At 38.9% G+C, this 13,272-nt stretch overlaps 1 protein-coding gene across 1 annotated transcript in view; it reads left to right on the plus strand.

The window, feature by feature from the left end:
- DOPEY2 (dopey family member 2) overlaps window positions 1–12,974 on the plus strand; it is a 44,876-nt gene extending 31,902 nt beyond the window's left edge. The window contains exons 21-36 of the mRNA XM_010022232.1: window positions 28–153; window positions 763–897; window positions 1,593–1,648; window positions 3,542–3,646; window positions 3,733–3,799; window positions 5,139–5,280; window positions 5,679–5,761; window positions 5,982–6,091; window positions 8,339–8,485; window positions 8,890–8,951; window positions 9,646–9,774; window positions 10,288–10,424; window positions 10,753–10,808; window positions 11,308–11,457; window positions 11,922–12,051; window positions 12,717–12,974. Coding sequence (XP_010020534.1) covers window positions 28–153; window positions 763–897; window positions 1,593–1,648; window positions 3,542–3,646; window positions 3,733–3,799; window positions 5,139–5,280; window positions 5,679–5,761; window positions 5,982–6,091; window positions 8,339–8,485; window positions 8,890–8,951; window positions 9,646–9,774; window positions 10,288–10,424; window positions 10,753–10,808; window positions 11,308–11,457; window positions 11,922–12,051; window positions 12,717–12,974 — 1,893 coding nt within the window. The remainder of the gene's footprint in view (window positions 1–27; window positions 154–762; window positions 898–1,592; window positions 1,649–3,541; window positions 3,647–3,732; window positions 3,800–5,138; window positions 5,281–5,678; window positions 5,762–5,981; window positions 6,092–8,338; window positions 8,486–8,889; window positions 8,952–9,645; window positions 9,775–10,287; window positions 10,425–10,752; window positions 10,809–11,307; window positions 11,458–11,921; window positions 12,052–12,716) is intronic.
- Window positions 12,975–13,272: the final 298 nt, after the last annotated feature.

Genomic DNA, 13,272 nt, shown 5'->3' on the forward strand with positions numbered 1-13,272 from the left:
GGACAGTTGTTTTTTCCTCCTCTACAGACATTAAGAACTAAAATACTGGACTTCATAAATCCATTGACATCACAACTTGGAATCCAGTTGATGACAGCAATTGCAGCAGTATGGAATAGCAAGAAAACTCATAGGAATCAAAGTAAAAGCAAGGTGACACTAAAGAAGGGCACCCTTAGTTTTCCAGTGTAAAGATAAATATTACACTTATACGATCAGTTCTAAACTCTGGGTTTGTATATTGATTCTTTGGTGTTTTTAACACGTGACAGTGGCAAGTCACTGAAAAATCTGAAACACTCCTACTTATGTGTAATTCCATAAATCATCAGGACTACAGTTAAAACTAAATAAGTAATCAAATAAAATGGACAGTGTAGCAGTTTAAGTCTGATAGTAACAGGCATTTTTTAATTCAATACTGGATTGTAATCTTAAGATTGCAGTTTGCTAATTGTTTTTTCAAGACCTTGAATCAGCTCTATTTCCAGGGAAAGGTTAGAGCTCTAGTCCGTGGAACTAGCATTTATTTGGCGTAGAACACCTCTTTCCTCCTTTCATTTTAGCATAGTGAAGTTGGTTTCATGAGGGTGTTGGGAAAAGATCTATATATGGCAAATTGTTGCATGCTTGATTTAACTTGTCTAATTTATGTTTTGTATAACTATTGATATTTGAGTAATCACACAAAAAACTGGTTTTTTTCTACTGCATGTTTTGCCTGGTACAGTGATCTGAGGGCTGTGTCTTTTGTTTTGTCAGATCCTTCCAGTGGCTAGTGCATCTCAGCTTATTCTTGTGGACTTAATATGTGCACTTAACACATTGAAAATTGACACTATATTACATCTAGTCAAAGAGGTAGTCAAGAAACCATCACAAATCAAGGGCGAAGAGGTAACCATTAAGATAATTCCACTTTCTTAATATATTCTATTCTGGATATATTCCAATGCGTCTTCTAAATCTTGTTATAAAGAAAGTTTGGTTTTGTTTTGGCGTTGTTTATTGTTTGGTTTGGGTTTTTTTAATGTATGGTTCTCTTTTGCTCCTGAGTAAGTAATGTTTTCCAGAATAAGGGTTTCTGTGGTTTGATCTGTCAATGTGAGTAGGTTCTTCAGAATGTTTTGCTAGAGAAGCTGCTGGTAATGAAAAAGTGTAGGGTCCTCCAGTACCGAAGATGCTGACAATTTTCATAAAGCTGCTGTGGATACACAACTCAGTGAGGCATTTCTGGTTTTCTGCCCTTACCTGAACAGTACTTCACATTGTGTCTGCTGTCTTCCAACTGATTTTCAAGGAAGTCGGGTTTGCTACTTTGAATGCCATTGCAGGAAGTCCTGGAGCTCTGAATAAACTGTAGGACATATTCCAAAGTGATACATCTGCTTCTGAACTGGGGTCCTCTATTAAGGCTCTGCATTCCCTCATACCACTGTATAGACATAGCTGGTCACCTGTTGAAGTACAAGTTGTTTCGAAGAAGGGTGTGTTAAGTATTGAACACAAGTGTTCAACAGCTTGGAACTTCTTTTTATTTATTTTTTTTTTTTCTTCTGGCAAATAATTATAGTTTTGCTTTTATTTTTCAGAAATCATCTCTTGTAGATATTCCAGTGCTACAGTTCAGTTATGCTTTCATTCAAAGGTAATTCAGCCGTTACAAAAAAGAACTTTCTGTTTGACTCTGGTTAGGATAACAGCCAGCACCACTGTTTCTGCTTTACTTTGATCTTCGTGTCACAATGTCACAGAACACCTTTATGTAGGAAATTATTATTGCTACTTCGTTGTTAAGTAACAGACACAAAATAACTGGGCTATGACATTATGTTCCATTGATCTGTTGATAATGCTAGTTTGAAAGACTCATTTCATACTAATAAAGCAAGGTACTTCAGGCCTCTAATTAGCAAGAAACTTGCATAATTTCTTATAATCTTTCTCCTTACCTGTTCTGTGTTGCCAGATGAATGGATAGAGAACTTAAAAATTCAACAAAACTGCTATGGCTTCAGTTTGTGCAGGACATGTAGTGGGTCAGGCAGTTGATTGGAAATACTCCTTTGATCAAAACTCTTCATGTACTTGCCTTTCCTCATAGAAGCCTTGTGATATATCAGGCTGTACAATATACTGTATTCTGTAAGCTATGGAGATAAAGTAAGCTGTCATGCTGTGATTTGGTAGGCTAAACTACTCCTTTTCTTCCTCCTGAAGACCCAGTCGTCTGACTGGCATACTGCATGTGCTGCTAGCATTTACAGATGTATGCATATTGCCTGTGCTTTGGGATATTTATACCATGTTGTTGGATCAGTGTCCTGGTTTTGGCTGGGATAGAGTTAATTTTCATCCTAGTAGCTGCTACAGTGCTGTGTTTTGGATTTAGGTTGAGAATAATGTTGATAACACACTGATGTGTTAGTTACTGCTGATCAGTGCTTACACTAAGTCAAGGACTTTCCAGCTTCTCACACTATCCCACAAGTGAGGAGGCTGGGGGGTGCACAAGAAGCTGGGAGGGGACACAGCCAGGACAGCTGATCCCAACTGATCAAGGGGCTATCCTATACCATATGACAGCATGCTCAGTATATAAACTAGAGGGAAAGCTGGCCAGGGGCTGCTGCTCAGGAACTGGCTACGTATTGTCAGTGGGTGGTGAGCAATTGCATTGTGCATCACTTGTTTTGTATATTCTAATTCTTTTATCATCATCATTATTATTATTTCCCCTTCCTTTTCTGTCCTATTAAACTGTCTGTATCTCAACTCATTAATTTTACTTTTCTTTCTTTGTTTTTTCCCCTGAATTCTCTCCCCTACCCCACCAGGGGCAGTGAGTGAGCAGCTGTGTGGTGTTTAGCTGCCGGCCGGCTTAAACCACCACAGCCCTTTTTGGCACCCTCAGAGGGTTGAGATAAGGACAGATCTGACCAGAGCATGTTAAAACAAATGTGTTACAAGCATTCCTGGTATTAGTTTCACAGTCTCTGGTCACAATGTTGCTTTATTTGCTCTGAGTTGCGCATGTTCTCAGGGTCGCATTGGGTCACACCTTGCTGGCTGTGATATTCCCTGTAGTGCTGCTTATCACCTCTGGGGGCTGGGTTAAAGTTATCATTTTACTGTGTTGGGTTACACCGTTTTACGGTATGATAAAATTGCTGGTCCTGAGACCTAATCTGGTATGTGTGCTCAGCATTGCTGTTACCTCTGTGCTTCGGGAGCCATCTGCCGGAACGATTAATAATTACACCTTTTAGCTTTTCTCGGAGAGCCAGTCTATGGGGGAGGTATCTTCCACCACCTTCCCATTATCCCTCAGGCTATTTACAATAGCTTTTGAGAGGAATATCCGGAGTATATTCAAACAAGCATGTTCCTATTAGGAAGGGGCAGGATCTAAAGGACTGACGTGATCCTGATGGAAGCTTTTAGGCCACCATGTTACCCATGTATGTGGGGTTTTTCTGTTGTTTGTTGTTTAACTGACTTAAGACTTTGTGTGTGTTTGGTTTTGGTTTGTTTTTGGCAGACTGCCTGTCTCAGCCCTGCAAGAGAACTTCCAGTCCTTATTAGGACTTCTCAAAGAGTCTGTGCAGTTGAACTTGGCTCCTCCTGGTCACTTTCTTCTACTCAGGTACTGCATAAGAGAGAAGGTGGTTTACAGATGCATTGAGTAGACCTGTCCAATTACTAACTCAGTGTGAACTGATTTTCCCACAGCACTCTGAATGACTTTGTGACTAGGACACCTACTCTAGAAAACAAAAAAGACCAAAAAGACTTGCAGGTACAGTGTATACATGTATTTCTTTTAATTCATAAATTTGGCACTGTACATCTAAGTAAAAGTGGAGATGACCTGATGTGTACTTTGTCTCTGAATTCACCTGTGCTTTTAGAATATGTGAATGTGCATCCACGTGTTTTGGCTTAGATTTGATAAACATGGGAGGCTCAAGTATGAGACATGATGCACAGAATGTATCTAACAAAATTTTGTCCAAAATGCATGAAATCGCAGTGGTAACTATGGACTTTTCAAAGCTGTTTCCCTGTGTAATTTCATGATTTTTCTCATAATTTAAATCATAATACAGTATGATGTCATGAGTTCATGTTGTGTGTGTAGTATTGAAATCTCAAAACTATCTAGGAAAATTAGGAGTGTAATTATCCTTGAAGCTCATAGCTTTGTAGTGTTTGGCAATGTAAATAACTGTCAGCTCACCTTTGATGTAAAGAAGGGTGGAGTAGAGCAGGATTCTCTTCCTACACTGATAGTGATTTCAGCGGAACACTAAAAGCACTACCTACATGAATGAAGTTTTAGCTCTGAGCCAAGGTAATGCTACGTGTGAGGTGAGACAGTGTTACAGTTACAGTACTTTTGTATGCTGACAGAGAAATTGAGTCTCCACTTCTGTTTTAGAGACTTGCCAGCAAAATGATGATGATGATAAAAAGGCACTTCTGCCATCTTGCCATCTTATAGCCTTTTCACAGGTGACCTCTGCTTTGCTTTGGATACTTGGGATTTGTTTTCATCAGAGTGACCAGCTTTTCATTTCTCTGGGAATTAAATATGCTGAAGTGTGACTGTGCACATAGTTTGTCTTGCTTACACCTATTAGAAAGACTAAAGTATGAACAGATATATTGTAATAAAATAAAGCCCTGCCTCACTTGATGTTCTCTAAATCTAAAACAAATAATAGGAAACAGTTCAAAGCAATAAAGAGACTGATATGCCATTTCTGAGGGGCTGAACATTTCAGATTGTGGTTTTGGCAGATGACAGCTAAACGTGAATTGTTGTAGGACTGATGCCAAATTGATACTATGTTAATGGTAATGGCTTGCATGGCAAATCATGACTAAAATCTCCATCATAAGCTAACTTATAGTTTTTCCTGCTTCTCATTTTGTCACCTGTTCTTATTTGAAGTGAGCAGTAGTTAGTTATCTTGAGAGCACAGATAGTTAAATCAGAGAAGTATTTATGTTTCTGAGAGACAAAAGTGCCTACTTCTGGTTGTCCTGACATGTTCCATATAAAAAGGACTTTGCTGGATTTGCTAAGTGATAATAGCTTTCATCTGATCCTGTGTTACCTGGTTATGTTATAGGAAGTGACCCAAAAAATCTTGGAGGCTGTAGGGACCGTTGCTGGTTCTTCTCTGGAACAGACTAGCTGGCTGAGCCGGAACTTAGAAGTTAAAGCTCAGCCTCAGATTTTGCCAGATGACTTCAACATTGAAGATGTGAATGGTAATATGGTTTTGTCTGACTTTCTGCTGCTGCTTCTCTTCTGATTAAGTCAGTGAAGAATACAAGGTGTTTGATAGTGTGTAGTTTGCATGAGATGGGAGTAATAAAGACAAAGTAAAACAAACCAATGCATTATCCTCCAGTAACAATGTCAGCCAAAATGCGTTTAGTACGTATTTGCAGATTGTGTGTAATACAGAGGAAAACTTACTGCGGGTGCATGCAATATATGGGACAGAACAGCATGGGGCATGGGGTATGTCATTGTGGCAACATACCCAGAAGCATTTCACTGTAATACCAGTATGCAATTAACAGTTCTATTTGGGAAGAAAATTAGAAAACAGCAAAATTTAAGCATGTCTGAAGGGAAAACTAAATGGTTTTGCCTTTTTTAGATACCTCGGTGGCACCATCTTCAATGGTTTCTGCCTCTGCTCCTTCAATATACAGTGTCCAAGCCCTTTCCCTCCTTGCAGAAGTAAGTAAGAACAAGTTTTATAGTTGCTGCTTTCATCTGTGGGGTGGTTGTTTATTGAGCAGGAGAATACATAGGTTTTCCTGATAGATTAAGTGGGAGTTTAAATCTTTCTTGAGGCATCCCATGTGCACACACATTCTAGCCTGAAATATGGCATGCTTTCCCCTTTTGTCAGAAATACCAACGAGAGGTTTAAAGAGACATTCTTTTCTTTTTTAAGGTTCTTGCTTCTCTTTTGGACATGGTTTACCGGAGCGACGAGAAGGAGAAAGCTGTGCCACTGATTTCACGTTTGCTTTATTATGTGTTTCCTTACCTACGCAACCACAGGTGACTTCCCTCTATGCACGTGTGATTTTTCTTAAGACTAGTTTTTTTTGGCCACACTGTAACACTTTCGCTTTTTCTTCTGTTTGCCCTCTCCTCTGTTTCCATTCTCATAAGGTATGAACTGTATTTCACCCAGGAACTGAAAACTTTTGTTTGTTGAGAGTTGCTTCCTGCCACTCTGCCAAGTGAAAGGAAGCATCTCTCCCCTTTTCTTCCCTGTTTGCTACTGTTCCATTTTTCTGAGCTCCAGCTGCTTCTGCAGTAACTGCTGTCAAGCTTCCCCTCTTCCTGGCTTCTATCTTTTGGCTACTATGTTTTTCTGAGCAGACTAATCTACACTCAAGCGTGGGAGAGCATGAGCCACAGCTCATGGGTGGTAGGGAAGGGGAAGTGAGGATTGTCTTGAGTGTTACTTAGGTCACAGTCAAAACCACTAACCAGTATACAACCAAGAGCAGAAAAGGGTAAAGAAGGTCAGGAAAGATATAACCAGGCATGCCTAAAAGGGATGATGGGTTGAGAGTCATTGGGAAGTAAGCATTAAAGCCAGCAAGCTTCAGGGTGCAGCAGGGTTTGAAGACATTTCCATGCTCCCTCTTGGGGGTGGGGGGAAAGGGAGAGGGAGAGGTGTTGGTTTAAAAATTGTTGTATTCATTATATTTGTGCATTTTCCATTGTATCTATTACAATGTTTTCTGCCTGCTTCAACCCTAACCAAGTCAGTCAGATTCTTGATGTGTGGTGTGTACATCATTGTTGTTGACCATCATGCACACGCATCCAGTGCTCTCACCATTTGCAGCAGATATGGAAAACTTACAGCCACCACTGAAATTGTTCCTGGGAATGCTGGCATCATGCTGCCATGCTTGGCTGGCTGTGAGCCAGTGGCTACAAGCCAAATACTCATTCCATGTCTGCCCCATGTGTGGAAATGGCACAGTTAAAATTGGCAGGGACACCACTGCTGTCAGGATGTCCTTGTGAACTGGTGGAGGTGACAAATGATGACTTCTGCAATGTAAATCATGATCTGAACACCAGGAGTCAGCCAGATTTTTTTTTTCTCATCAAGAAGATGCTACCATGCCCTTTGGTCTGAAACTGATAGTTCATAAGACATGGACTTCAGAGTCCTGATGAGGTTGCTGAGATGCCTAGGGATGGCCCTTGATGGTTCTCCAGCAGTGGCCTGTAAAGGCGAGCAGTCCTCATGATCTATGCAGCCATAACCATGACAAGGTGGTCACTGGTTAAGAAGGTAGAGCCTCTGTCAGGCCAATAGTTCGGCTGTATGATCTTCATGTCACTCATACGTGCTGCTCGGCAGCTGAACTATAACTTCCAAGGCTGTCTTCATGTCACTGTCCTCCCCATATTGGCAGGAGTTTGGTTGTAGGGCTTGACAACAAGGCAGTAGCCTCCCCCACCCCTCCTTGAAAACACAGGGGCTGCTGAAGCCGTCCGTGAAGGTGTGGTGCCAGCTCACAACCTAAGAAACATAAGACCTCGACAGCATCCCTTCTCAACCAAATGTTGTGTTCCTGTCATTATGAGCACCACCTCCACAACCTAAACCTTTTTTCAGCTGTGGGCAAAGCAGTTACCATAGCAAGGATTCATAGCAGGAATAATGCTGATAACACACTGATGTGTGTGTCCTCACACAATGCTGATAACACGCTGGCATGTGTGTCCTCAGTGAAACTGAGGTGCCAGAGGACAAGGATAGTTCATGCAGGATCTCTTTCCTTGAGCCCAGCATTCCTTTGCTGTTGTGCCTTGCAGAACATGGTGTCCAAATTTGGAGTGGGCTGATGCATAGGGCAGCATAAGGAGAAAAAGGCTTGCATGAGAGATTTCTATGCAGGCGATGATGACGTGAGAACCAACACGTAAGTGTTATCTGGGTGACTGATACAGCCTACTGTGGTACTTTCTAAAGGGGTTTGCTGTCAGGTATGCAAAATTTTACTGGAAACTTTTTTCAGGGAAGTTTTGAACCACACCTATAGTGGAGACAGGCAGTACTGTGCAGTGACACATCTGATCTGAAAATATCTCCCCAGGCCAGATACACTGGAAATGTGAGGAGCTTCTGCTCGGAGTTATGAGCTCCTGCAGACGTAGCCTATTACTGAGAGAATTAGGTTAGAAGTTATGGGAAACGCTAAAGTTTATCTTCTGATTGCATTAACTTAACTTTAAAATATATATTTTTTTGTCATTATTACTCTCTTTCCCCAGTGCCTACAACATTCCTAGTTTTCGTGCTGGTGCTCAGTTGCTCAGCTCATTGAGTGGATACGCCTATACCAAGCGAGCCTGGAAAAAAGAAGTTCTTGAGTTGTATATGGATCCAGCTTTTTTCCAGATGGACACTTCATGCACTCAGTAAGACATGAGATTGTAGCACTCCAAGATTCTATTCTGAATTTGCAAAGAAGGGCTTTAAAAGAGAATGGCTAATATTGGAAAGACAATTCTGTTTAGTACTTTCTTACAGAATGTAATAATGTTAGAAATGGCTCTCAACCACTAATTCTACTAAATGTATTATAAGCCCTTAAGGTCTCATTATAGTGCATAAGAAAAATCTTATGCTGTGATTAGGGAACTGCATACAGTAGAATTAGAGGACCTAGAATGCAATAGGTGTTAAACCCGGTAAGAGTCTGCAGATTGAATAGCTTTTGGAAACTCTTGCATCGTATGAAAGGCTTGATGAGAATTTTTTCTGAGGTGAATCTGTGCCAAAGCTTTCTCTGGGTATCTAATTCTTTCTGTATCTTACTCAGCTGGAGATCCATTATTGATCATCTTCTAACACACGAGAAAACTATGTTTAAAGATTTGATGAGTAAGTATCAGCTACTGTTAACTTATTTCTACATTAATTTCAAATCTATTTGCTTTTGAGCTATTGGGTGCATTTTTAATATACTAATGTATCAATAAAATATATTCAATGCTGCGTCTGCATAATTGATTATATTGCCAGCTTTATTACAGGTGAAAACTGTGCTAAGTTAATTCTGTGTTTTCATCATGTCTAAAACACACTACAAGTATTTTTGTTCTAGAAGTGCTAATGTTGGACTTCTGCATTCACATTTCACCATAATTTTAAGTTGCTGAAGTGTGACTTTCTGCACATGTTCCTTGTCAGAAAACAAGGCAGCTTTGGCTAATTTTGCACGTGTCTGTATACTGGCATTGAGCATAGAAATGTGGTGCACCAGTACATAAACATTTGAGCAAAATGCTTTGACCTTTAATTCAGGCTTCAGAAGAGTGTAGAAGAGTAAGTCCTAGGGGAAAGGGTGGGATAGGACCCCTTATATTTGCCTAGAGTTTCAAAAGTAAAAGCAGCTTTAGTCTGTTTTTCAGATCTTCTGAAAGAATAGCTGAAGGTTTACGATGCAAGGCTAGTTCACCATTCAGTAGAACCAAAGAGAGTTTTTATTTTTAACAGATTTCAGGACATAGGAATTATTTTCAGCCCAAACCACAAGAAGTGTTTACATGGTAGATAATTGTTATCTCTATTGCAGATATGCAGAGCAGCGCCTTAAAATTGTACCCAAGTTTTGAGCAAAAAGCAATGTTGCTAAAGCGGCAAGCTTTCGCTGTCTTTAGTGGGGAGATTGATCAGTATCATCTCTATCTTCCCTTAATACAAGGTAAGATTTGTAATTTCATCTGCTTTCTTTTTTCAGCTGTTACACATATATAAATTGTTTAAGAAAGGAATGTCACCTGTTTTCCAACACACACTTCCATTTTTAAAAAGTTTTTAACAAAAGTTATGATGCTGTGAATCTCTGAATTCTAACAAATAAATAATCTCATTACGAGGGGAGCAGGAATCTGTGTTCCAAAGCCTTTGGTCTGGTAATATAACTGAAAACATGATTATTTTGTGGCAGTCTTCCAACCACTCTTGAGCTGTTGTTCTTCTCCTTAAATGTCAGTTTTGACAAAAAGTTTTCCAATATAAAACCACCACGTCTTCAGACTTTCTCTGAATCGCAATTTTGTTAATACGGTGCAAGGGATTCAACCCAAAACAGATGATGAAGCACAAATTTGTTTTGTGACTATCTATCTACCTTTTTGACTTCCCAAAACAACACATTTTCAGGAAAATATTACTCTTTCTTTGTTGGTTTGTTTACTTTTCATGCTTGCTTCAGAACGACTGACCGAGAACCTCCGTGTTGGGCAAACTTCTATAGTTGCTGCACAAATGTTTCTCTTCTTCAGAGTTCTTCTGTTAAGAATTTCACCTCAGCATCTAACCTCATTGTGGCCAATTATGGTAACTGAATTGGTAAGGAATAAGTAGTTATTTGAAACTAACTAATGTGCAGTTTTTCTTCCTCCCAAATACGCTCTGTTTGAAAAAAGAAATGTTTTAATAGTTTTACATTAGTGTGCTAATTTTGGGGAAAAAATAACATTGTCATTAGGGAATACCTTTTTGATTAATTTTGTTGTTGCTGCTAATGAAATCTCTTGAATGATTTGCTGTTTTGTGGCAAATCATAAGAGTAAGCTAAGAGTCTGTGGTTACTTATCCTATGTGAAAGATACATCTTTTGTGATTGAGTTGTATGAATATTTCAGCATCCCTGAAAAAATAATTTATTTCTTTAAAGATTCAGACATTTCTACAGCTTGAAGAAGATTTAACTGAGGAAGATGAACCATCAAAGTAAGAATTACCATTTGTCTGATAGAGCAGATATTTCTAGATTATCTGCTTGTGGAAGCAGATAGTGATTGTGCTTGTTCTGGATTTGCTTATTTATTTGTTTAACTTACTTAATTATCCAAGATAGGGAGGAGACATGTACGTGTGTATTTCAAGTGTTGATGAGTTATATTTTAGGACTTTCCTTTTCAGCAGCTAAAATAGCAATAAGTTCCAAAAAATAAGTGCCACTTAGTAGTAGCATACAAAAATAGAAGAGATGGTAGGTCAGCATTTGAATATTATAACCTGTTGCCATTTTTTCTGAACATTTTTAATTAATTTTTCTTCTACAGCCTTTTATATTAATCACAATGCTCATACAGAATCGAAGTAGCTTTTGTTGCACACAGGTGCAAGTGCTTATTTGTGTAAACATGTACATTTCTGTTTTGCTGAATGAAAAACATTCAGTAGATTTAGATTTTAATGCTATGTTTCCTCATTGTAACGAACTCAGGACCAACAGCAAAATCAGCAAACAGAAAGTCTTAGGTGATGGCAGTGGATCTGACATACAGCAGAATGAGCTGTCCTTGTACTTATCAGCTTGTAAGTTTTTGGACACAGCGCTTTCATTTCCACCTGACAGGATGCAGTTGTTTCAGATGTAAGTCTTCTAATTACTTACCTGTTTTCTGGGTTATTACCACTTTTATCCTTTAAAGTAATCTGGAACTAAAAATTGGGTTTTTTATAATTGCAGATGTTGATACTCAGACAAATGTAATTCAGGGTATTTCAAAAAACGATTTGGTCTTATCACTGCAGGAGGATTTCACCATCCTCCTTAGAAGGTTCTCTAACCTGGAGGAATGGGGAGAAGAAAAAGACACACTGTTCTTCATTTTCCCTTTGCACACACTTGGGATTTTTTTGGACCTAGTTGCATTTAAATACTGACATGATAGTAATGTCCTTGTCCATTAAATTCATCTCTGGTAATAGCATAAAATTATAGTTATGAGTGCCTTTTCTGTAAACAAACCAGTGTTCTAGTAAACTATGTATGGGCCAAGAAAGGATTTTTTTCCTGCCTGACTTCTTATCAAGTAAGTAATCCATTTGTTTCAGGTACAAATGGGCATTTGTCCCAGAGGTGGACACAGAGTCATCTACTGTGACCTCTCATCTGGTAGAACATCATCAGGAATGCAGACCTCACATTATAAGAATCATGGATCTGCTGAAGATGAAATATGGGGTAAAGAAAGAATGCTTCACTTGTATCTTTTTCTTCTTTTTTTTTTTTTCCATCCATTAACTTACTTTTCTAAACAAGTGACAAAATTTAGGCTAGGTAAGAGGATTTTAGATAGCCTAATAAAATTCATGAGGCTTTTAAAAATGCTCTGCCTGCTTTCACATATAGATCTTGAAGATGTCTGATTGCATTTGACTGCGAGGGAACAAGAGGTAGTTTTCCTATTGTTACCTTTAATCTGCCCACACCACCCAATGAAAACAATTTGTCTCAGACAGGACCAGTATTTATAAAAAAGTGTATGCTGTATTTTGTCAAAAAACTTTACCATAATGGCATTTTAAATTACCATTAAGGTTTCATTTTAATTCTTCCAGAAAAGGAAATATGGGCATTTGTATTTCTCGGAGATAATCTGTTGTTGTTTGATTCTGAAGGCTAGTTCAAATTTGCAGTCTTCTGAATTTGTGAGACTTTCATTTAATGGAACCTTGAATCCAAATATGGAAGTAACTCTGAAAGCTACCTATACTATTTATATTGTCATACAGTTGTAGGCTGGGGTCTCTTAGTAAGAAAAACTGTATAGCACAGGTGTTCAGACAAGCCATAACATTGTGTCTTAGTGCAAAACCTTTAATAAACCTCACTTTGTTTGCTTATAGGAAATGAATAACACTGAGAGAATTTCCAGGAAGCACAAATTTCCTCTTTTGAACTTCCACTCTATATCTAGCATCACCCAGCTTATGCCCTTCTTCAAGACTCTGTGTTGCGCATTTACAACAAACAGGAGCGAGTCCCAGAATTCACATACTCCCGTATCTCCCTCTGTGGACTATGTTGGCAGCAATGGCATAAAGATCTTGCAACAGCTTGAAGAGAGTGTTGAATGTGACTTCCTTGAAAACATGGAAAGTTAAGCCACATGTCGGACCCTTGACTCATGGTGAACAGCAAAAAAAGGGAAAACTTTACTGCAATTCTCTTCTTTTTTCCCCAGTTTTGAAACTACATTTTGGGTTTTCTTCCTGCTGTTGTGGAGTGCTCTTCAATATTCCAGGCTTCTGAGTGAGGTTAAAAAGCAGGATTATTCAGTTCCTGTGGGAGAAAAGAGAAAAGTACAGTTTAGTGGCAATTTATCATAGTTACTGTATTCTTTTACTTGGTTTCAATGTGAAGGATTAAAGAGATTTTGTACATAGAGAAAGAATATTTTTG

This window comes from Nestor notabilis, unplaced genomic scaffold (genome assembly GCF_000696875.1).
Source record: "Nestor notabilis isolate BGI_N333 unplaced genomic scaffold, ASM69687v1 scaffold7549, whole genome shotgun sequence".
NCBI classification, from domain to species: Eukaryota; Metazoa; Chordata; class Aves; order Psittaciformes; family Psittacidae; genus Nestor; species Nestor notabilis.